At 66.0% G+C, this 22,463-nt stretch overlaps 1 protein-coding gene across 1 annotated transcript in view; it reads left to right on the top strand.

Moving 5' to 3' along the window:
* The window catches only part of Slc12a7 (solute carrier family 12 member 7), a 44,992-nt gene that overhangs the window by 20,438 nt on the left and 2,091 nt on the right, over positions 1-22,463 (top strand). The window contains exons 5-23 of the mRNA XM_047554826.1: positions 1,030-1,084; positions 2,591-2,721; positions 4,486-4,727; positions 5,369-5,580; positions 6,412-6,579; positions 7,246-7,344; positions 7,947-8,004; positions 8,626-8,800; positions 9,597-9,715; positions 10,120-10,218; positions 10,482-10,601; positions 11,128-11,232; positions 11,684-11,852; positions 15,760-15,955; positions 16,288-16,457; positions 16,532-16,663; positions 18,180-18,287; positions 18,945-19,123; positions 21,982-22,115. Coding sequence (XP_047410782.1) covers positions 1,030-1,084; positions 2,591-2,721; positions 4,486-4,727; positions 5,369-5,580; positions 6,412-6,579; positions 7,246-7,344; positions 7,947-8,004; positions 8,626-8,800; positions 9,597-9,715; positions 10,120-10,218; positions 10,482-10,601; positions 11,128-11,232; positions 11,684-11,852; positions 15,760-15,955; positions 16,288-16,457; positions 16,532-16,663; positions 18,180-18,287; positions 18,945-19,123; positions 21,982-22,115 — 2,671 coding nt within the window. The remainder of the gene's footprint in view (positions 1-1,029; positions 1,085-2,590; positions 2,722-4,485; positions 4,728-5,368; positions 5,581-6,411; positions 6,580-7,245; positions 7,345-7,946; positions 8,005-8,625; positions 8,801-9,596; positions 9,716-10,119; positions 10,219-10,481; positions 10,602-11,127; positions 11,233-11,683; positions 11,853-15,759; positions 15,956-16,287; positions 16,458-16,531; positions 16,664-18,179; positions 18,288-18,944; positions 19,124-21,981; positions 22,116-22,463) is intronic.

The following is a 22,463-nucleotide window of genomic DNA, read 5'->3' as shown; positions in this document are numbered from 1 at the left end:
TGAGTGGCCACCTCCCGGGGGCCCGAGAGTGGGTCCCTCCCATGGGGAGCTGCAGTGGGCCTGAGTCCCTGGGCAACTGGCTGGGGCTCCGTCCTAGGCGTGGCCTGTCCGGGGAGTAGGCGGGGCCTCCTGCGCCTGGAGAAGCTGGCTGTTTCTGTCCCCCGGGGCCTTGCCCGGCGCACCATGGGGCATTGACGGTCCCCTGGGTGTCACATGCCAGTGCCGCCGGGCTGCCAGGGGATGTGATGCCGCCAGCAGGGCCCCTGGAACTCCAGGACCCTGTGGTAGAGAAGAGGCCAGCTAGCCACTCCTTCAGGCCCAGGCTGGGCGCCAGGGCCTCCCTGGTGGCCTGCGAGTCTCTGCCTCCCCTGGCTGCCTCGGCTGTTTGTCCTCTGCTTAGGAGCGGCTGTCCACCCCGGGGTGGCCTGGGCGTGCCCTCCCTGGGATAACAGGGCCGCACAGCTGAGCAGGAGTCCTTTTCAGCACCACCCCCGGCCTCGCTGCCTGTCCCTGGCTGTGTGGTCACTCCTGGTGCCCACAGGTGGGCTCTCCTGAGCAGGGGCAGGTAGCTGGAGGTGGGCCCTCCCTGGCTCACCTGGACACCATGGTGCCCCCAGGGGAGGTGGGCACTAGATGGGGCTGCCTGTATCCTGTGGGTACTAGACAGGGTTCTCCTGTGCCCCATGGGTAGGCATAGGTGGACTCCTAGTTTGGGTCCCTAGGGTAGGTGGGCACTTAGGTGGAGCCCACCTTTAGGGCTGGGCAGTATCCCAATCCAGGGTTTCCCTGTGGGTGCAAGGTGAGGCTTCGTGGTGGGCGGAGAAGGGCAGAGCCAGGTAGTCTGAGCCAGGTGTCCAGGGGACCTGCACTTGGATGTCCTGGGGGCCTGAGCTCTTGATCCTGGTCACTCAGTGGTTCCTTTGAGATCAGGAGCCCTGGAGTGCGTGGCTGGGCCCCAGGCAGCTCAGGTCCGTGCTTGTCGGAGTAGCTTAGAGAGCACCGGTTCTGAGAGGCGGCCTCTCTCTGCAGACAATGCTGACCGCCATCTCCATGAGTGCCATTGCCACCAACGGTGTGGTTCCAGGTGAGGTCCTGTCGTGGGTCTGGGTGGCCTTGCCCAGTGCGGTACCTGAGCCCTGTGCATGTGGTGCTGAGTGCTCTCCGCTGTCATGGTGACGGTGACGTGGACCTTGACCCTCGAGGGCGGCATGGGCATGTGCTGTCCAGGGCTTGCAAAACATGGGCCGTTCTCAGGCCCTGGTGCAGACATATCCTCACCTGCCTGCTGTCCGCTGTGACTGAGGATGGACTTCCCTGTCCAGAGGCGGACCTGCTTCTCAACAGGGTCTGGGCCTTTCCGGGTGTCGGTGCCCTGTGTGTGGGCAGCGGCCAGCCTCTGCGTGCTTGACTCAGTGCAGGGCAGGCGTGTCCCATGTCTGCGCTGGCTGTCACCCTGGGACGCTTGTTGGGGAGGCCACCTGGTGAGTGGCCTTTGCTCCTGGGACAGAGGGGCTGGTGTTCATGGTGAGCTCGAGGCCTCGTTTGGATTCTGAGTTTTGATTTGCCGTAGACCATTGACTCTTTTAAATGGAGCCATTTTTAAGACTAAGCCCAAGCGCCCAGTGTGCAGTGATACTGAGAAGGTGGGTGGCCGGGCGCAGGGCGTGAGGGCAGCTGTGTGCTGGGCTGGCCTCGGTCCCGTTCCTCTTGCTTCTCTCTGCCGCTTGAGCCATGGAATCCCGCCTGTGTGTCTGTCCCGTGGGGAGTGAGCAGAACGGGGTTGTGTGGGGCCGCAACCCGCTGGCCCTGCCACGGGGTCCTCCGGGAGGGCAGCAGCCTCTCGTTGGGGTGAACGAGGAGCAGTGCTAGTCAACACGTGGTAGTTAACAAGCCTGATGGTTCACTGCCGGGTGGTGAACTGAGCACGCGGCCGCCCTGCCCTTCAGGAGCCTCATGTGAGCGGCCGAGCTTGCTTTGCACCCAGCTCCTGGATTGGCCCCGCTCCTCCCCGTACTCTCGGGCTGCTGGCCTCACTGCCCCAGCCCCTTCCTCAGCTCAGCCAGCTGGAGGACATGGTGCTGGTCTGGCGAGGCTGTCCAGGACAGGGGGACGGGTGGGGCAAAGGTGCACCCCAGGAGTGCTCTGGACCTTCCTGGTGTCCTGCTGAGGCTGGATGGTATGAGTCCAGGCCTTGTCACCAGTGGACGGACCAGGGAGGGATGGCAGGCCGTGGCCACCCGTGCACTGAGGACTCTTTAAGGTGACATGGAACACACCAAGCAGCTCCTCAAGGACCTTGCTTCTCCTCTTTCTTTTTTTTTAAACTAGAGTCACGTGGCCCTCTCGGTGGGAGCTACTGGGCTCTGGGGTGTAATGGCCCCGACTGCCGCCCGCGCCAGCCTCTTTCCACAGGAAGCTGACGCTTGGGCTCACAGGGCGAGGGCCTCTCCAGCACTGCCTGCAGCCTTGAGGGTGGGCTGGGCCATGTCCCTTCTCGGGGCCCCTCCTTTGCCCATGAGCATGCTGCTCTTTGCGTCCGAGTCCACTGGGAGACGCCCCTCATGGGCTTCTCTCGTTCTGCTGCTTGTAGCTGGAGGTTCATACTACATGATATCTCGGTCGCTGGGGCCCGAGTTTGGAGGGGCCGTGGGCCTCTGCTTCTACCTGGGCACCACGTTCGCAGGTGCCATGTACATCCTGGGCACCATCGAGATCTTTCTGGTGAGTGTGCTGTGGTTGGGGTCCCTCTCTGAGGCCTGTTTGCATGTGCTGGAAGGCCCCACCCACGCCCCCTTGGTGTACGCGCCCCTCTGCACCCTGCCCTGCACCCCGCTGCCTGTTGGGCTCCAGAGCCGAACCCCTGCCTCCTTGGCTTGGGCTGCAAATGGAGCTCCGGGTGCCACTGTCAGCTGTGGCAGGTGTCCCTCTCCGCTAGGAGCCCCATGCTCCAAGAGAACCCATCAGGGCCGTCGGAGCCTTGGTGTCAGTGTGGCCCCGTGACAGGGTCCCGGCCTCTCCTGTCGCCCCTGCTTTCCGATGCAGCCTGTTGGGTGACGTGTTTCTGCTCGGCTGCCGTTGCTGCTGGCAGACATTCTATGTGGTCAGCAGAAGGCTCTCCCCCTAAGCTGACGTGTCCCACTGGGTGTTCAGTGGACTCTGGAGCAGCAGTGTCCCGCTGGCTCCCAGAGGCCAGAGACGGCCTGTTGGCCTTGAGTCCAGGGGACCTTGCCCTTCCCCACCACTTGCTTGATCCCAGAGAAGATGCTTCCAGAAGACAGGACCCCAAGCTGGAGCTGGGGCGGTGGCTGGTCCTGGGCCCAGCCTGGGGAGGCAGAGGGAGCTCAGCTGTGGGGCTGGCCACTGCTCCCAGGCGCCCACTGTGGAGGAGGCCTCCCTGCTCCCTCACACGTGGAACACCTAGCTCGGACCATGCAAGTTCTGAGTCAGGGTCTGGACCAGGGCCTGAGACTTTCTGTTACCAAAAGCTCGGTCCTTGTCCCCGATGCCAATCCGAAATGAGGACACGCTTTTGAGAAAAAGGAAAAAGAAGGTTTATTGTTTTGCTAGCCAAGGAGAAGCAAGGGGACCCCTGTCCCAGAGGCTGTGAGGCTGCCCCTCAGCAGGAACAGGGGCTGTTGAAGAGGAGGCTCAAAGGCTGCACTCCACATGTTCTCTTTGGAGTCGTGATTCACGTGTTGATTTGGGAGATGTCATTGCTGAGATCTGGTGTCATCTCCAAGTCTGGATGACTTGGCTCCTGTGGTGGGTGTGTGCTCAGGGACAGATAACTCTGCCTAGGATGGGGAAGAAAGGTACTCCTGTTTCCCCTGAGATGAGGGAGGAGCAGGGAGAGATTAGGGAGGAGCAGGGAGAGAGGAAGAGAAGGCAACGCGTCCATTTTACGAATCAGTTGCAGGGGCAGAGCAGCCAGGGCTGCATCCAAAGCATCAGGTGGACCCCGGTTACATTTCTAGCAAGTTCCTCGTGCACCTGTTGGTGCTGGCCACACCCAAGCAGCTAGACTCTGGACTGTTGCCCTCTGCCTGGCCAGTGTCTGCTGGTTGCAGGGAGGCACCCAGGCAGGGCTGCCGGGATGGCAGGCTGGTCACCGGTGGCTCTCTGGCTGCAGCCAGCTGGGGCTGTCATTGGTGGAGGACGGTGGTACTGCCTGCCTTCCTAGGGCTGTGGCTGGAACCCTGCCCTTCCCACATGGCCTCTCTGCCAAGGAGTGTCTGGGCCAGGACAGCCACTCTGGAAGGTGAGGGACAGCCTTCCCTCCTGGTCCTGGAAGCACTGCCCGTCACAGGCTGTACCCACTGCCTGTGGTTTGTGCAGAGGGGTCTCCACCAGGGCTTCTAGGGTCTGTGTGCATGACGGATGTCCTCTGAGGCTCGGAGGGGCCTGGGGAAGCCCCGGTCTGTGGGGTCCCAGGCCAGGGGAGGGCCCCGGGCGGGAGGCCGTGCTGAGCTGCCTCGCTCCCCACAGACCTACATCTCCCCCAGCGCGGCCATCTTCCAGGCCACGGAGGCGGGTGGTGAGGCTGCCGCGCTGCTGCACAACATGCGTGTCTACGGCAGCTGCACCCTGGCGCTCATGGCCGTGGTGGTCTTTGTGGGCGTGAAGTACGTCAACAAACTGGCCCTGGTCTTCCTGGCCTGTGTGGTGCTCTCCATCCTGGCCATCTACGCCGGTGTCATCAAGACCGCCTTCGACCCGCCGGACATCCCGTGAGTGGGGGCATCCCTGGGGCCCTCGCTGGGGGCCTCGCTGGGGGCCTCGGGTCCTGCCTCCGTTGCCCTGGCTCCTCTCCCGGCACGGACCTGCGTCCTGGGGTGGTCCCGCCCTCCCTGGAGGAGACTCGGTGCCAGGTGGCCCTGTGGGTCGTGGGTCGTGGGTCTGCGTGCACCGTAGGGACTGGAGGCTGGTGCAGGCCCTGCTCAGCCCTGGTGGCCGGCAGCCCTGGGGACATTGGGCAGTGGGGCTTCCCAGTGTGCCTCCTGCCCCCGCACCTCACACAAGGCCCTCCCGTGGGTTTGTTCCTCGTCTCCCTTTGGGATAAGGAGGTTGTTGGGGTGGCCGGCATCACCTAGCAAGTGGGCCTTCAGGGAGGGCCACCAGCCCAGAGCAGGACAGGAGGGGCCTGGCCCTTGCGATCTGGGGCCTGGGGCCTGGGGCCTGGGCTGCACCCTCTCGCTGCGTGCAGGGCACCCAGGGGCAGGTGGCCGGGCAGCCCTGAACAGTCCTGAGCCGTGGCCTGGAGGAGGTGCTGGTCCCTGGTGTGTGGCCCTTGCGGTCATGGCAGGTGTGGCACGTCACCCGCAGGACCAGCCCAGAGCGCGGTGGTGGCAGGGTCCGCTGTCCCATGCAGGGTCTGCCTCCTCGGGAACCGCACCCTCGCCAAGCGCAGCTTCGCTGCCTGTGCCAAGACACACGTCGCCAGCAACGGCACCGTGACCACCGCGCTCTGGAGCCTCTTCTGCAACAGCTCCAGCCCCGGTGCCTCCTGTGACGAGTACTTTGTGCAGAACAACGTCACCGAGATCCAGGGCATCCCTGGTGTGGCCAGCGGCGTCCTCCTGGGTAAGCCGGGGCATGTCTCAGCAGGGCGCCGGGTGCTGTCTTGTGGGCACGTCTGTCTGAGGCCAGCCCTCCCCAGCTGCTGCTGACCAGCTCTGGGCCCCCATGTGGCCCTGGCCCTCCCCGGGCTAAAGAAGCCAAGTGTGTGTCAGGCCAGCAAGTCCACCTCTCGGCTGGCCGTTGTCTTTATGGTGCCATGTGATGAAGAACTGCTGGCTGCACCTCTGGCCCTGGAAGACGGGCCTGGTGTTCGGGGACGGGGCAGTTCTAGGAGGGCACCAGCCGGCTGGGCTGCGGCTGCTTCTCGTGTTTGGCTGGGAGTGTGTGTGGCTGTGCTGGAGGCTGTGCTGAGCCCCCAAGGAGGGGGCCCTCTGAGTGGCCACGGCGGGGGCTTCGTGGGGCATGGAAGGGCGAGTCTGGCCAGGAGGTGCCTGTGGGGAAGGCCCGCGGTGTGTGTCGGCAGCATCAGGCTGTGCGGGCCCAACAGGGGTCTGCCTGGTGGGTCTGTGGACGGTGGGGTACCTGATGCACCTGGTCAAGTGCCCGCAGGCTCTGGGTCCTCCCCATTGGCGAGGGCCTTGCACTTAGTGCCCCAGGACGCAGATGCCATTTAGAGCACGGGCGTGAGGTTCCCCAGTGCTGGGGTCTCTGCTCAGGTTTGGGAAGGGGGTTCCCTGACGTGGTTCCCAGTGGGCGTCCTCCATCGCGGGTGGAGCCTCGGGTCAGTGTGAGCAGTCGCAGGCCGCCGTGGTGGCCTGGGGGCCCCCAGGGAGCCCCGACAGAAGGTTCCGGAACCTCAGGAGGATGTCTCCTTGCCTTCCTGCCTTCCTGCAGACAACCTGTGGAGCACGTACTCGGACAAGGGGGCCTTTGTGGAGAAGGAGGGCGTGCCGTCTGTGCCCGTGTCCGAGGAGAGCCGGGCTGGCGGGCTGCCGTACGTCCTCACGGACATCATGACCCACTTCACCATGCTCTTGGGCATCTACTTCCCCTCCGTGACGGGTGAGGCTCCTGTGCTCCGCTCCCCTCCCCCGCCAGTGCAGGTCCCCTGGGAACGTGTGGGATGGCCCAACGTGGCTGCTGGTGGCGGCACCCCGCGCAGGACCCGTGGCCGTCCAGCCGCCTTCTAGTGCCCCGGGTGGATCCGGTGCAGCTGGGCTTCGCAGACGGGGAGCGGCTTGGTGCTGCCCGAGCAGCGCGGGCGCTGTGGTGGCTGCTCCTGTGGGTCTGGAGGGAGAGGCTGGCCCAGGGCTGACCTGGCAGGACCCGAGCTGACTCAGGGCTTGTTCCTGCCACCCTTGGGGACCATCAGGCTGCAATTTGGTCAGCACTGGACTCTGTCCTCCTGGAGCCTCTGATCTGGGACCCAGAGGGTGAGCCAAGATCGCAGGGTCCTGGGCATGTTGGGGACCCCCTGCTGGCCTTGCTTTGAGCTTGGTTACTGGGACCTCCGTCTCATGCATGGCTTGGGCATTTGGGGTCCTTGCCCTGGGCCCCTGCAGCAGGCGTCCTGCCGAGTGGAGAGGTGAGGCCTGGGCTGTGATCCCTGGGCCAGCTCGTCCACAGGGACAGTGCCTGCAGGGTGGCAGTGGCCTGGTCCTTACGAGGCCTCTGGCGAGTCTCTCCAGGGCTGCCTGTCACATCAGCTCGTCCCGTCTGCTTCCACAGGCATCATGGCAGGATCCAACCGCTCTGGGGACCTCAAGGACGCCCAGAAGTCCATCCCCACGGGGACCATCTTGGCCATCGTGACCACATCTTTTATCTGTATCCTTGGGAGGGTCCTGGCCTCCCCCTCTCACGGCAGCAGCCTGTGGTGGGCTTCCTGGGTCTGGGTGGGTCCTGGCCGAGTCTGCCCCCTCCCTGGAGCTGGGGCTGCCATGGTGCAGTGGCCCACGCCAGACGTGACAGCTGGACTCCCTCATGTTTGGCCCCACAACATGGCGTTGACCTGCAGTCTGGCAGCGTCCGCACTTCGCGTCTGGCTGGATGCGTGTGGCACAGCTGAGCATTCGGTGTGCACACTGACCAGGGTGGGCTCTGAGAAGCAGGGCCATGGGCTCAGGACTCAGGGCTCTTTCCTTCCAGCCAAGGTCTGTCCTCATGGTCAGCATCTCCTGTGGTCCCCAGTGCACACACTGCAGGCCAGGCACATCCTGACCACCTGGAGCCGCAGGCAGAGAGTGGGGAGGACCTGAGGACCATGGGGCCAGGCATGGCCACAGGTCAGGGTGTGGGGATGGGGACTCCAGGGACCCTGGCCTGGGAGGCCCACCTGGAGCCTGGTCAGACTCTGCTGACCGATGCATCACCCTGCCCCTGTGGCCCTCTGTACTGTCTCTGGACTGACGACCTTGACCTGGCTGCAGATCTCTCCTGCATAGTGCTCTTTGGGGCCTGCATTGAAGGCGTGGTCTTACGAGATAAGTGCGTTGGTTTTCACAGCAGCTTGGGCGAGCTGTGTGGTCAGCACTCTCTTTCCTGAGGGCAGCTTCAGCTTTGAAATTGAAACCACCCTAGAGCCTCACAGCTGGGAGCCCTTGTGCTGGGGGTGACCGTCCCTTGCCTGACCGAGGCGTTAATGAGTCACCAGCATGGGCCCTGAGCCTGGGGGGCCATGGGTGCAAACACCATGCCCGGCAGGCGGGTGCGGGGGCGCAGGTCCAGGATGGGCGAGGCGCAGCTGCGGGTGGAGGAGCAGTGAGCTGCAGACCTCAGGGCTCACGGGCTCTCTGCCCGGCTGCGTGGTGCTGCAGGCCCCTGCACGGCTGCCTCTGCAGAGGGGCCGTGGCTCCCGCTCGCCAGGGCTTCCCTGCTCCCAGGCGAGACCTGGCAGGGAGCAGTGTCCTCGACACCAGAACACCCAGGGGTGCCGGCCACGCTGTGCGGACCTGGCGGTCCAGCCGGGTGGGGGTCTCAGGTCCAGGCCACTCGCTGTCCTCTGTGGACCCCCCTTGCCCCTCCGCCAGGAACCCCTCTTGTGGGGTCAGGGCTGTGCTGCCTTCCGTTCAGCTTTGGGAAGCTGTGCTGACCACCTTCTGCCCGCAGGTTCGGAGAGGCCCTCCAAGGGAACCTGGTCATCGGCATGCTGGCCTGGCCATCCCCCTGGGTCATTGTCATTGGCTCCTTCTTCTCCACCTGTGGTGCTGGCCTGCAGAGCCTGACCGGGGCACCCCGTCTGCTGCAGGCCATCGCCCGCGATGGCATTGTCCCTTTCCTGCAGGTGAGCCCTCGGCCCAGGCTGGAGCAGGTGGGCCCTGGCTGCCCTGCTGAGAGACCCCAGGAAGGCCGGGGTCGTGTGCACGAGGGTCCCTGAGGGGCTGCTCCCTATGCTGTGGCCTTTGGGTATAGAGTGGACACGTGTTCCGCCCTGACCCTGCTGGGATCACTGTCCCTCTGGATGCTGGGCAAGCGTGTGCTGTGGTGGGCAGAGCAGCCCCTGCATCCAGGCCTGCAGGTGCCTCTGGGATCTGTCCTGGGAGTAGCCGTGTGGCCCTCTGTCGGTCCTCCCGGCCTGAGGAGGACACTCTGTTGCCCACTGCCGTGTCAGCAAGGGATTGGGTGTCTGGGGACCAGCCTCCTAGGGCTGGGCAGCTGCTGGGGTGAATGGGAAGTTGTTCATGCAGACGAGTGAGGGGGCCACAGGCCGCAGCACACCTGGGACGGGCAGCAAATCGATTTTCTCATCGGGCAGCTTGGCAGACCTGCCTCAAAATAAAGAGGGCTGGGGGCACAGCTCAGCAGTGGAGCTCTCGTCCAGCACGAGGGAGGCCCTGGGTCCACCCTCGGGCCCCCAGCCCCAGCACACATCGCACACAGGAGGGGCGGGTTCTCTCTGACCCTGGGGGCAGGTCTGAGCTCCAGGTGCACAGGGCGGCCCAGGGCCTCTCCCTGGTAGGGTTTCTTCAGCTGGCTCTGGCCTGGCCGTGGGTTGTGAGGTCAGCTCCTCTTGTCCTGTGTCGTCTGGTGGCACTGGGTAGCCCTTGTCCTGCCCTAGCCCACCTGCCCCCTCTCTCTAGGTGTTCGGCCATGGGAAGGCCAACGGGGAGCCCACCTGGGCCCTGCTGCTCACGACCTTCATCTGTGAGACGGGCATCCTCATTGCCTCCCTGGACAGCGTGGCCCCCATCCTGTCCATGTGAGTGGCCGTGTGAGGGCACAGGGGTTGAGGGCGTGGGGACATGGCCACTGTGCATTCAGGAGGGTGCAGTGGAAGCCAGAGCAGCAGGCGCAGGGTCACGTGGCTGTGGGCTGGCGGTGAATCAAGGCCCGCGTGGCTGGCGGAGGCTGCTGTGTCGGGGCCGCCTGTTGGTCGTGGCCATAGGTGGCAGGGCAGGCGGGTCCACGAGACCCATCTGCTACTGCACCTGGGCTGGGGCGTGCAGGGACTGTCAGGGGCACCGTAGTAGGACAGGGGCCATGATGGGGGGACTGTTGTGTACACTGGGACCCATGGTGGGGCCTGTGGTGTAGACCAGGAGCCCATGGAGGGCAGAGGCGGCCACCGCTGGCTGAGTGGTGTCCCTGGTGCGCCCGCTGCAGGTTCTTCCTCATGTGCTACATGTTTGTGAACCTGGCCTGCGCGGTGCAGACCCTGCTGCGCACACCCAACTGGCGTCCCCGCTTCAAGTACTACCACTGGTGAGGACGTCCTCAAGGCTGGCTGCCGCCTGCAGAACCTGCCCGCAGGCCCGGAGCCTGCGGTCGCTCTGCCTTCAGGCCCTTTGTCCACCCCAGGACTCGCGTGGGCCTCGTGGGCCCCCTGCCCTGCAGTCAGCGGGCGGCCAGGATGTTTCCCTGGCGTTCGGGAAGGGCTCTGGGAAAGGGAAAGGCAGCGTCTGGGGTGGCCGTGTGGGTGCTGGGCCTGGGGTGGGCGGGCAGTGCCTGAGCTGCGTGCCTCCCAGGACCCTGTCCTTCCTGGGCATGAGCTTGTGCCTGGCCCTGATGTTCATCTGCTCCTGGTACTACGCCCTGTTCGCCATGCTCATCGCCGGCTGCATCTACAAGTACATCGAGTACCGCGGGTGAGGGCGCCCCCACCGCTCTACCCTGGCTTCCTTGCTCCCCTGCCCCAGGGCTCTGAGACCAGCCTGGCCCAGAGTGGGCAGCGTGGGAAAGTGGGAGGGACCACCACGGCCTCAGCTCATCCCTCTGGCCTGTGCTGTCCTTCTTCCTCTTGAACTCGCCCTTGTGGTCTGGTCCAGGTCCTCTCTGTCATGGGCTCCCTGCCCTCTGGGCTTTCCCGGGAGACCCACCTGGCCTGATGGAGGTGGGTCCCAGGGCAGAAGTGTCCTCCCTTTCTTTTCTGGTCCCTGGCCGGCTCTGCCAGAGGCTCTCCCAAGCTCCGGGTCTTGTACCTGAATTGCCTTCTGCCCCAGTGGCTGTGCTCAGTCCCGTGCAGGGGGTGGTCCCTGCCACCTTCACCTCCTGGTGCCACAGTCCCCCTGCGCCCCTCCTGCTTTTGGAGGGTGCTCCTGCCATAAGGCTGCAGATATCCTCAGGTGCCCGGCCAGGGGTGCTGCTGGGACCAGCACCTCTCTGTCCCCACAGGGCCGAGAAGGAGTGGGGGGACGGCATCAGGGGTCTGTCTCTGAACGCTGCCCGCTACGCCCTGCTACGCCTGGAGCACGGGCCACCCCACACCAAGAACTGGAGGTGAGTGTGCCCCGCGGCCCCGGGTGGCAGAAGGGAGCCGGGGTGCCCGCCTGGGGAGCACTGTTCCCAAAGCCTCTGTCTTCAGCCCGTCGGGTGGGGTCCTGGTGGGGCCGCCACAGATGAGGGTCACCAGAGTGGGTCCTGAGCCCCAACAGGCCACTAGGCAGAGTGGCTGGAGAAGGGGTGAGCGTCCCTGCGGCGAGTGTGGCCACTGGCTCTGCTCGCACTTCTGAGTTGGGCAGAGGCTGCCTCCAGTGCCAGGGGCTTCCACCTGCCCCGAAGGCCCTGGCCCGTGTGCCCAGCAGGAGAGGCCCATTCTCGTGCTCCAGGGACCTCCACGCAGCCTGGCACCTCCCCTCCTGCCTCACCTGCCTCCTGTCCCTCCTGCCCCTGCCCTTCCCGTTGGAGGCATCGCTGACTGCCTGTCGCCGTGGTGCCTGCTGTCCCCTAGGCCCCAGGTGCTGGTGATGCTCAACCTGGATGCGCAGCAGTGTGTGAAGCACCCCCGCCTGCTGTCCTTTGCCTCGCAGCTGAAGGCGGGCAAGGGCCTCACCATCGTGGGCTCAGTGCTGGAGGGCACCTACCTGGACCAGCACGTGGAGGCCCAGCAGGCCGAGGAGGTGGGTGGGCAGAGAGGGGTGCTGGAGGGCACGTCCTGGACCAGCAGGTGGTGGGCACAGAGGGTGTGGAGGGCACGTCCTGGACCAGCAGGTGGTGGGCACAGAGGGTGTGGAGGGCACGTCCTGGACCAGCAGGTGGAGGGCACAGTGGGTGCTGGAGGGCAGGTCCTGGACCAGCAGGTGAGGGAGGGCAGCAGGCTAGGAGGTGGTGGGCACAGGGTGCTGGAGGGCACGTCCTGGACCAGCAGGTGGAGGGAGGGCAGCAGGCTAGGAGGTGGTGGGCACAGAGGGTGCTGGAGGGCAGGTCCTGGACCAGCAGGTGGTGGGCACAGAGGGTGTGGAGGGCACGTCCTGGACCAGCAGGTGGAGGGCACAGTGGGTGCTGGAGGGCAGGTCCTGGACCAGCAGGTGGAGGGCACAGTGGGTGCTGGAGGGCAGGTCCTGGACCAGCAGGTGGAGGAGGGCAGCAGGCTAGGAGGTGGTGGGCACAGTGGGTGCTGGAGTGCACGTCCTGGACCAGCAGGTGAGGGAGGGCAGCAGGCTAGGAGTTGGTGGGCACAGAGGGTGTGGAGGGCACGTCCTGGACCAGCAGGTGGAGGGCACAGTGGGTGCTGGAGGGCAGGTCCTGGACCAGCAGGTGGAGGGAGGGCAGCAGGCTAGGAGGTGGTGGGCACAGAGGGTGCTGGAGGGCAGGTCCTGGACCAGCAGGTGGAGGAGGGCAGCAGGCTAGGAGGTGGTGGGCACAGAGGGTGCTGGAGGGCAGGTCCTGGACCAGCAGGTGGTGGGCACAGAGGGTGCTGGAGGGCAGGTCCTGGGCCAGCAGGTGGAGGGAGGGCAGCAGGCTAGGAGGTGGTGGGCACAGTGGGTGCTGGAGGGCACGTCCTGGACCAGCAGGTGGTGGGCACAGAGGGTGCTGGAGGGCAGGTCCTGGACCAGCAGATGGAGGGAGGGCAGCAGGCTAGGAGGTGGTGGGCACAGTGGGTGCTGGAGGGCAGGTCCTGCACCAGCAGGTGGTGGGCACAGAGGGTGCTGGAGGGCAGGTCCTGGACCAGCAGGTGGAGGAGGGCAGCAGGCTAGGAGGTGGTGGGCACAGTGGGTGCTGGAGGGCAGGTCCTGGACCAGCAGGTGGAGGGAGGGCAGCAGGCTAGGAGGTGGTGGGCACAGAGGGTGCTGGAGGGCACATCCTGGACCAGCAGGTGAGGGAGGGCAGCAGGCTAGGAGGTGGTGGGCACAGTGGGTGCTGGAGGGCACATCCTGGACCAGCAGGTGGTGGGCACAGTGGGTGCTGGAGGGCAGGTCCTGGACCAGCAGGTGGTGGGCACAGTGGGTGCTGGAGGGCAGGTCCTGGACCAGCAGGTGGTGGGCACAGTGGGTGCTGGAGGGCAGGTCCTGGACCAGCAGGTGGGGAGGGCAGCAGGCTAGGAGGTGGTGGGCAGAGGGAGGGTGGGTGGGGCCAGGCTGCTTCAGGCCGGGGCAGCACAGGAGGGTCTCCCAGTGCACAGTCAGCCTCAGTGCATGGAAACAGTCCTGTGTGCCACGCAGCTGTCCCTGTCACGAAGGGAGGCTGGGGTCTGACACAGGCGGGAGTGGAACCTGAGGAACCTGCTCCCGTGCTGCCCCTTGGGAAGCTGTGACTGCAGCTCGAGGGCCGGTGTCCAGCCTTGACCCTCACACCTGGAGCCCCTCGCCAGGGCCCAGCCCCTCCAGTGTTTGGAGCGCCGGTTGTCGGCTTGGCGGCGTGAGGGCCGCTGCTGCCCGGTTCCGCCCGTCCCTGCTCTGTGCTGTGCTGTTTGGATCCTGCTGACCGCGGTCTGGTGGCTGCGTGACACCTGGCTCTCCCACCCTTCACGCCTCTGTGTGGGAGTCACAAACCTCAGGGGACAGCGTGCCCTGCGAGCCGACTGTCCTCGGGCCTCTGCAGCCCGGGGCCTGTCCCTGCCCGCTCCTCCCTATGACATTTTGCGGTTGGAACCCAGTCTGCTCCCTGGCAGCGTCAGTGCCAGATCGGCTCAGACCCTGCGCTCTCGCCTCTTGGGTTGGTGGGTCTGCAAGCGTCCCCCCGCCGTGGGCCAGGAGTGCCCAGTCATGCTGGTGTGTCCTGCAGGGTGCCCGCAGCTCACCCAGTGCTCACTGAACCCAGGCTGGTGGCCTGTCAGGGAAGGTTGCTGGGGAGGCTGAGGCCTGCTGAAGGCAGTGGTGGACGTCCCTGGAAAGCAGCTGAGCACAGCTCAGAGCCCGCGGGAGGGCAGGAGAGGCCGGTGGCTCTCGGCCTCACGGCACACGTGGGCCTGGACACGGTGCCCTTGATGTGAACCCAGAGTTAACCCGAGGCTGTTGTCCCAGAGATTGGCGTCCTGCTGAGGTGCAGGGGGCTCCTTGGTGGCTTAGCCTGGTGGCCCCCTGCGTGTGGCCCAGCAGTGGCCCTGCCGTGGGAAGGCCTGGGCCTGTGCCGGGTGCTCCCTCTTCTGGGGTGCTCACAGGTGGCTTCCCTTTTGGGCAGCGTGATCAGGCAGTTCCTGGCTCGAGCTGATTCTAAACGTGAACACTCCCCACGCCTCTGCCCCACCCTGGGGGTCCGTGTGAGAGGCGTCCAGGGAGTGAGGCCAGGAGGGAGGAGGAGGGTTTTGCTGGGTCAGCGGCTGGTGGACCCCGGGGGAGCTGTGATGAGCCGATGTTGCTGCAGGGCTGATGCAGGCGGCAGCTGATTTGCAGAAGGGGGAGGGAGTGGCCCGTGAGCCTCGTGTTGGGCCGGAGCCTCGCTGGCCCGAGGTTGGCAGCAGCCACTTGTCGAGGGTCTGAGACGCATCTGAGGTGAGCAGGGCAGGCTGTGCTCCCAAGGCGCCCTCCTGCCACGTCTGGCTCTGGAGGCTCCCGGCTGGGCCCTCCCGGCCTCCCCCTTCCCCGCCTCCTCTTCTGCTCTGCGTCCAGCCTCTGCCTGACTGGACACTTGTCACAGATTCAAGGTCCAGGCAGGTGGAGAGCGCTCTTGCCCTGAGAGCCTCAGCTGCCTCCACAAGGACACCTTCTGAATCCGGCCATGTCCCGGGTTCTGGGATGGGGACGTGAACTTCCCTCGACCTCTGCAGTCTACTTTCTGGCCCCCAAGTTCACGTCCCATGAGTGAAATGTTCGTGGCATCGCAACATCGTGCGTCAGCTCAGTTGCAGACCTTGTCCAGTGCCGCACGGTGTGCCACCTCGGTGGCGTCACGAGGCTCGGGCAGGGTCTCCACGCTCGGAGGCGGGGCAGCAGCTGTCCACACGGCAGGCACTCAGGTTCCTACAGGGAGAGACTGGGGAGGCAGGAGTCTGGAGCTGCGTGGCAGTGCCTCCTGGTGCCAGAGCCCAGCACGCTCCTCAGTGGCGGGACCCCGGAGCCCAGCTGCTAGGGCAGAAGCCACAGCTCAGTGGCAGCACATCACGAATCGTGCGCGTCCAGCCCCCTTGACAGCTGGCTGCTGGGGTGGGTGCCGGCAGCTGGGCCCTGGCAGAACAGCAGCGCAGTAGCAGAGTCTGGCTTTTCTTGGACCCCACCCCCCGTATTCTTCTGCAGAAGCCATTAAGTCCACTGACCCATTCAGATGATGTCCACATGCTGGGCAGGTGGCGTGTGACCCGGGGTCCACTAGCAGTGGTGATCTGGGGACGACAGCTCTGAAGGCCCTCCTGGTGGGATGCCGTGGTCTCACCGCGTCCGGCACACCGCGTGCTGTGTCTGTCTTCCTCACATGTGCCCGCCCGGCTGGCCACTGTGGGCTGGGGTCCTGTGGGGCCCTCACGTGTGCCCGCCCGGCTGGCCACTGGGGGCTGGGGTCCTGCGGGGCCCTCACGTGTGCCCACCCGGCTGGCCACTGGGGGCTGGGGTCCTGCGGGGCCCCTGCGTGAGTGCTCCTCGCCCTCTCCTGCAGAACATCCGGCTCCTGATGGGCCTGGAGAAGACCAAGGGCTTCTGCCAGCTGGTAGTGTCCTCCAACCTGCGGGACGGCACGTCGCACCTGATCCAGTCGGCAGGCCTCGGGGGCATGAAGCACAACACGGTGCTCATGGCCTGGCCCGAGTCCTGGAAGCAGGAGGACAACCCTTTCTCCTGGAAGAACTTCGTCGGTGGGTGTGGCCGCTAGCGGCCCTTTCTGGTCTCGAGGTCACCAGGCCGCACATGTTCCTTGGGGCCGTGGAAGGGCTGAGCCACACGGTCACTGGACAAGTAGCCACTGGGCAGTCTTGAGCTCCACCCCTTCCCAGAGCCCTGTCCCTCCACTGGGGGTCCCTGAGCTGCGACTCAGGCTCTGTGGCTGGGCCCAGAGGTCCTGGTGATGTCAGGGCCCCTGGATGCCCGGCCTGGGCGGGGGACTCACGGGGACCCTGCCTCCCTGTGGCCGCCCTGTGAGGTCACGGCCAGCCTGTCCTCGGTGACCTGCAGCCCCCTCTTCCCGCAGACACCGTCCGCGACACCACGGCGGCCCAGCAGGCCCTGCTGGTCGCCAAGAACGTCGACTCCTTCCCGCAGAACCAGGAGCGCTTCGGGGAGGGCAGCATCGACGTGTGGTGGGTCGTGCACGACGGGGGCATGCTCATGCTGCTGCCCTTCCTGCTGCGCCAGCACAAGGTGGGCCGGGCTCCCCGAGCCTGCGGGCGGTGGTGCGGGCAGCTCACTCAGCCTGGGACGCCCTCCCTCCTCAGGTGTGGCGCAGGTGCCGGACGCGCATCTTCACGGTGGCCCAGGTGGACGACAATAGCATCCAGATGAAGAAGGACCTGCAGGTGTTCCTGTACCACCTGAGGATCAGCGCCGAGGTGGAGGTGGTGGAGATGGTGCGTGTGCGGGTGCTGCGGGGCCGGGTCGTGGGCGGGCCGTGTCCCAGTGCCCCGGCTGAGGTCCGTGTGGCCTCGATAGCTGCCACCGCAGGCCGCCCGTGGGGCTTCCTGCCTCACCAGCCTGCTCAGGCCCCCTGGGTGTGGTTGCCCACAGGAGCTGGACTCAAGTCCCACGGCTGGGCATGACCAGCCGCCTCTGGCTGGACAGGGTCGTCAGTCCGCGGGGTCAGCCTGGGACAAAGCGTAGGACGAGGCTGCCAATGGGGCACTTTGTGGACAGTGTCCGCGGAGGGCCAGGCGCCTCCAGAGAGTGAGGCTGGTGTGGAGGAGGCCTGGGCAGGACAGGCGCCCACCTCACCATGGCCCCCGGACCCCCGTGCTCGTGCCACTAGGTTTCTGCGCACCAGCTGCATGGCGCCCTGCGCCTGAGCCTCGGCTTGCTCCTGGGCCGTGTCACGGCTCCAGTCCACGCAGGCCACTCTTGGTTTGGATGACACCCAGTCAGCATGGGCCCTGCCCAGCTCAGGCACATCTCAGCCCTGTCCCCGGAGTAGAGCCGCTGGGGTCCGGGGGGAGCTGCCCCGCAGTGCTGTGGGAGGCCCGGCTCGGGGACGCGGCGCCCCAGGGCTGGCTGACAGCCCAGTGTCCTGCCTGGATCCGTGCCCTCTGATCTGGAGCAAGGTCCTCCCCAGGCCTCCGGAGCCTTGGTCTGCTGTCTGTCTGTGGAGCCGTGCCGTCCGTGTGGGTCTCCTCCCGCGCTGCAGGCGCTGCGCAGGGTTAGGAGCAGCTTGAGCGCCCCCCAGTTCTCCCGAGGGGCTCGCTGTCCCGCACCGTGCATCTGCATCTGGACGAGCCTTGGCCGTTGCGAGCTGGTGACCTGCCCAGTGGCCTTAGCCTGCGTAGCCCTTGCTGTGGGCTTGCCCTCGGGGTCCGGCTGCTCTGCATGGTGGCACACCTACGTCACAAGAGCTGCCGTGCAGACGAGGCCTCGGGACGGCAGAGGCTGGACAGGGAGGCAGGCAGAGCTGCCGCGTCCCCTGGGCCTTGCAGCTTCTGTGGGTGTAACCTCCCAGCCCCTCAGCCCACAATGCTGGCCGGCTCAGAGGGGCCGCTGGGGGCCACCCCCCGCCGCCCAGGGTGACATCGTCAGCCGTGGTTGGGACTGACTGGCAGCTCCCGTGTCTGAGTGTGATGGGCAAGCCTGCTCTGGGTGTGGCGGGTGGAGGCCAGGGTCCCTGGGCAGGGGCACTGAACGCTGTCCCCCGCGGGTCCTGCGGTGGTGCTGTGGCCTCACCTCCATGTGGGAAGCCTGCACGCAGAAAGCCACAGCAGTTGCTGGCGAGCCCGTGGCACGAGCTGGACGCCCCAGGGCCTGCAGGCTCCGTCAGCGGGTGGGACCGGCTCTCCTCTCACCCCCACGGGTGGTGTCGGAGGGCCCGGGAGGGCGCAGGGCAGCTGCTGCTCTGGGCCTGGGCTGCCGGGCGCCCCGTTCAGTCAGGGCTGTGCAACGCAGGTCGAGAACGACATTTCCGCATTCACCTACGAGAAGACCTTGATGATGGAGCAGCGGTCGCAGATGCTGAAGCAGATGCAGCTGTCCAGGAACGAGCGGGAGAGAGAGGTGCGTGTGGGCTGCACCCAGAGCCTCCCCACGGGGCTCCTGTCCCAGGCGCGCACAAGGGAGGCGAGGCAGGAAGGCAGCGGCCAGGAGCTGCGCTGCCCCACAGGTGATGCGTGTGGCACACAGCATGGCACCTGGGAGCTGGTGAGGTGCCACGTGGCCCCCTGTGCCCCGCGGGCTGGCGTGACCTGAGCACTGGCATTTTTTGGCCATTCACACTCAGACTGGCTGACAGCGTGACTCATGCCCGAGGTGACCTCGCTGGGCCTCTGGTCACCCAGCAGGCCTCACACACTCAGCCCTGCCTTAGTGGCGTGATGCTCTGGGGGTCAGTCACCTCCCCGTGGTCACGGCCACATCCTGTCCCACCCTGGGACCTTGTGAGCACTGGCCCTGTGGGTTGGCACATGGCTCCACGTGGCCTTTGGGGCAGGACAGGACGGTGATGCTGGAGGGACTCAGAAGGGAGCTGTGACCCATCTGAAGGCCCGGGAGATGGCTTTCCAGGACTGGGGTGGCCGGAGCCCCTGCGTGGTGGCCAGTGGGGTCTCAGGCTGAGGTCCTCTTTGTTCTGTGGCCGGCCTGGCTCACTGGCCACTGTCTGCTGGTGGCTTTGGCAAGCCACTGACTGTGCCGACCCCTGCAATTCCCCGCCAGGCCCAGCTGATCCACGACAGGAACACTGCATCCCACGCTGCGGCGGCCACCAGGCCCCAGGCCCCGTCGACGCCGGACAAGGTGCAGATGACCTGGACGAAGGAGAAGCTGGTCGCGGAGAAGCACAGGAACAAGGAGGCCAGCGGCCCTGGGTTCAAAGACCTCTTCAGCCTGAAACCGTGAGTGTCTCGAGGCTCGGGCGGAACAGGCCCTGCGCTCGCCGCTGGCCCTCCGGACCCACAGCCCAGAGAATCCTCCAGCTGCCCTCTCCTCTCAGCGCCAGCGAGCTGGGCCTGAGGCAGGTCTGGGCCTGGGGCCGCCCTGTTCTGCTGGTGACGGCCTCGCACCACTGTGGCACCTCACGTGCTCCGGCTGGTCTCTGGGCCCCCGCCCCCTGGGGGACGGCCGTCGTCCTTACGGCTGCAGTGGGTCCCGGGGGTGCAGGATGGCTCAGTCCCACGTCCAGCCGTGGCCTGGCTGTCTGCAGTGGTGGCGCTGACCCTCAGGTCTGGTCCCTGGGGGAGGCAGAGGGGTTTTCCAGGCCCTGTGGGGGATGCCCCAAAGAAGGGCAGGGTCAGCGTCTGCCAGAGGGGGTGCGGCCTGGGCGCGGCCAGCGTGGGTTCTGTGCACTAATGTGCTCTTCGTGTTTTCTCCTCCTCTAGAGAATGGGGAAACCTGTAAGTCCACCCGCTTTGCTGGACCGCCGAGGTCCTGTCGCTTGCATGTCTGTGCTCTGCCCCCACGTGTCCTGCGCAGCCCACTCCTCAGAGTGGCCCTGGGCACACTGGACATCATTCCCTGAGGGCTGCCATGGGCAGCCCGAGGGTGGACTGCGCTGAGCACAGGGCGGGCGTGTGCTTGCCCACAGGGTGAACCCACCCATGCCCTCGGGGCCAGGTGGCTCTGCAGGGAGCGTCCTTCACCTTCAGGGAGGAGGCTGTAGATCGAGTCCCCTTGAGGTTGGGCTTTCGAGGAGCACCAGGGCCAGGTCCAGAGCCGGAGCGGGGCCAGGGAGACTTAGGTGGGGAGCCCACAGCTGGGCTCCAGGCTGCCAGTCTGCGAGGGCCATCCTGGCAGGACCTGCCTGGGGCTGCCCCTATCCCCCCGCCCATCTGTCCATCCCCGTCCCCCTTTGCAGTAGCCTCCTGGGCTGTTGTATTTAAGGCAGGTGGTGCCCAGGGCAGTGTCAAAGCTGAGCTCTGGACAGGGCACCTCAGCCGTGCACCGGAGAGGTTAGGGGCCGAGTGGCGGGGGACCAGGCCTGCAGATGTGCGGGAGCCCGTGTCTCCTGCCCTCCGAGCAGAAGGTGCGCAGGCGGTGGTCAGAGCAGGTGTGGAGCACGGGGCCCGCCCTCCACACACATGCACGCACACGCAGAGACTCCATCCAGTCCTGGCTCGCCTCTGCCGGGGAGGGTCAGGATGCTCTGGAAGGTCACGGTCAGGCCCCTTTGGGTCAGCCTGGGTGTGAGGTGGTCAGACATTTGCTGCGTCCACCAGCACCTTTGTGTGTGTGTCCGGTGCGTGTGCTCACGTGTTGGTGTGCGTGTGTGTGCACGTCCGTGTCCTGTGTGGTCCTGCCTCCACCTCCTCTGCCCCCGGGTGCCGTCTGGCCGTGGGCCCCGGTCTGGAGAGCTCTTTCCATCAGACGCAGCGTCCCTGCAGGGCTCCCTGCTGTGGGTGCGCAGTCGGGCTGGGCGCAGAGGCAGGTGCTGTCCAACACAGGGCAGTAGGGCCACGCCAGCCCTCCGACCTTCATGGGACACGTCCCCAAGAACCCAGCCTGGCCTCTGAGGCGGAGGTCATGTGACTCAGGTCCTCACCCCACAGGCCCCTTGGCACACCTTGCCCTCCTGGGGCCTTGGACTCGGGTCCTCATCCTGGAGGCCCTCCACAGAGCCTCAGGAAGACCATCTATGATCCTGTCAAGTTGAACAGGAGGGAGAAGGGAGGACTGCAGCCCTGTGTCCTCTGGCAGTTGGTCATACGCGGGTCTGTTAGGCTTGAGGGTGGAGCTGATCAGAGGTGCCAGCACGTGACATTGTGGGGCCTTTCCCTGACCCTGCGTGTGGCTTCTGCCTGCCTGTCCCTCTGTGTCTGGGGCACAAATGACCTCTGTGCACAAGGCTATAGAGGGCAGGACACCGTGCTTGCAGCTAACTGGGGCTGGCCACAGATTTCACCCCGTGACAGCATCAGCTGGTGGGCCAGACAGACAGAAGTCAGGAACACAGACTCCAAGGCAGGAAGCTGTGCAGCAGGGTTTCCCCAGGTGGCTTCTGGGAGTGCCAGTCCTGCCGGTGGCTGACCCCGGCGACCTGGAGAAGGGACTGTTGCCCCTGGGTAGAGGCATGTGGGTAAGCAGTTGAGGCCTCTGTTCTGTGGGCTCCTGCATGTGCCAGTGTGCAACAGTCCGCCGTGCCCCAGACTCACATGGCACCCTGGGCCTGGCCATCAGAGACACTGAGGGATGCAGCACGGCCCCGGAAGCGTTGGCCCTCAGTGGCAGAGACTGCGCAGTAGGCACAGGCCGGCTCTGCCAGCTCCGGAAACCCGTCCCCCAGCCACTCCACGCAGCGTCGCCCGGGGCTGGAGGGGTCCAGGTGGTGGCTGCAGATTCTCTGCCAAGTCCCAGCCGCACTGTGGGGGCCGCAGGGCGGGGGTGGCTTCCATGCTGAGCGCTGGCCCGGAGGCACCTGCGCCGTGTCGGGAGGGATGCCGGGATTTCACGGGTGGTGTCAGAGCCGCAGGAGGCGCGGGCCCATGGCCCACTCCGTGCCCTTCCGGATGGCCGCTGCCCTTGCCCCCTGACCAGCTTCTGCCTGCAGCTCTGCTTTGCAGATGCCATGTGGGTGCACCTGTAGCCCCGGCCTCGCGCATGGCTGCTGGAGACCTGGGCAGCAGCGATGCCTGCTCTGGAACGCCGCAGCCCACCCTGGCCCACCACCAGGCGCTTCTCCAGTGGGGCTGGCCCCTAGACCCCTCAGGGGCCAGCCGGGCTGAAGGCTGACTGCCCATGGTCGCCCCACACCCTGCAGGGACCAGTCCAATGTCAGGAGGATGCACACAGCTGTGAAGCTGAACGGCGTGGTCCTCAGCAAGTCCCAGGATGCCCAGCTGGTCCTGCTGAACATGCCGGGGCCCCCCAAAAACCGGCAGGGGGACGAGAACTGTATCCTTTCCTGAGGTGCTGCCTGCAGGGAGGTGGGCACAGCAGGGTGGTTTCTGGGTGAGGGACTGACTGGGCCTTGTCCACCTCTTGTCCAGAGTCCTCGAAGCAGGTGGGCAGGGCCATGCCGGACCACATGGTCCCACTGCACTGCCCCTGGGGTTGGTGGAAGCCTGGGATGGACATGGGGAGTGGGCTGGCTCTGCAGCTGACCCGGACCTGAGAACAGGCTTGGTAGGTGGGGTGGTTCCCGAAGGAGTTTGGAGGAAGCGCTGCCCTCGAGCCAGCAGGCAGGCCAGTGCTGCCTGGCGGTGTGCTCTTGATTCCCGTTAGGCTCAGTGCTGGGCTGCA

This window comes from Sciurus carolinensis, chromosome 6, assembly GCF_902686445.1.
Source record: "Sciurus carolinensis chromosome 6, mSciCar1.2, whole genome shotgun sequence".
NCBI classification, from domain to species: domain Eukaryota; kingdom Metazoa; phylum Chordata; class Mammalia; order Rodentia; family Sciuridae; genus Sciurus; species Sciurus carolinensis.
Note: the sequence above shows the minus strand (reverse complement) of the source record. Positions and strands in the feature narration are given on the sequence as shown.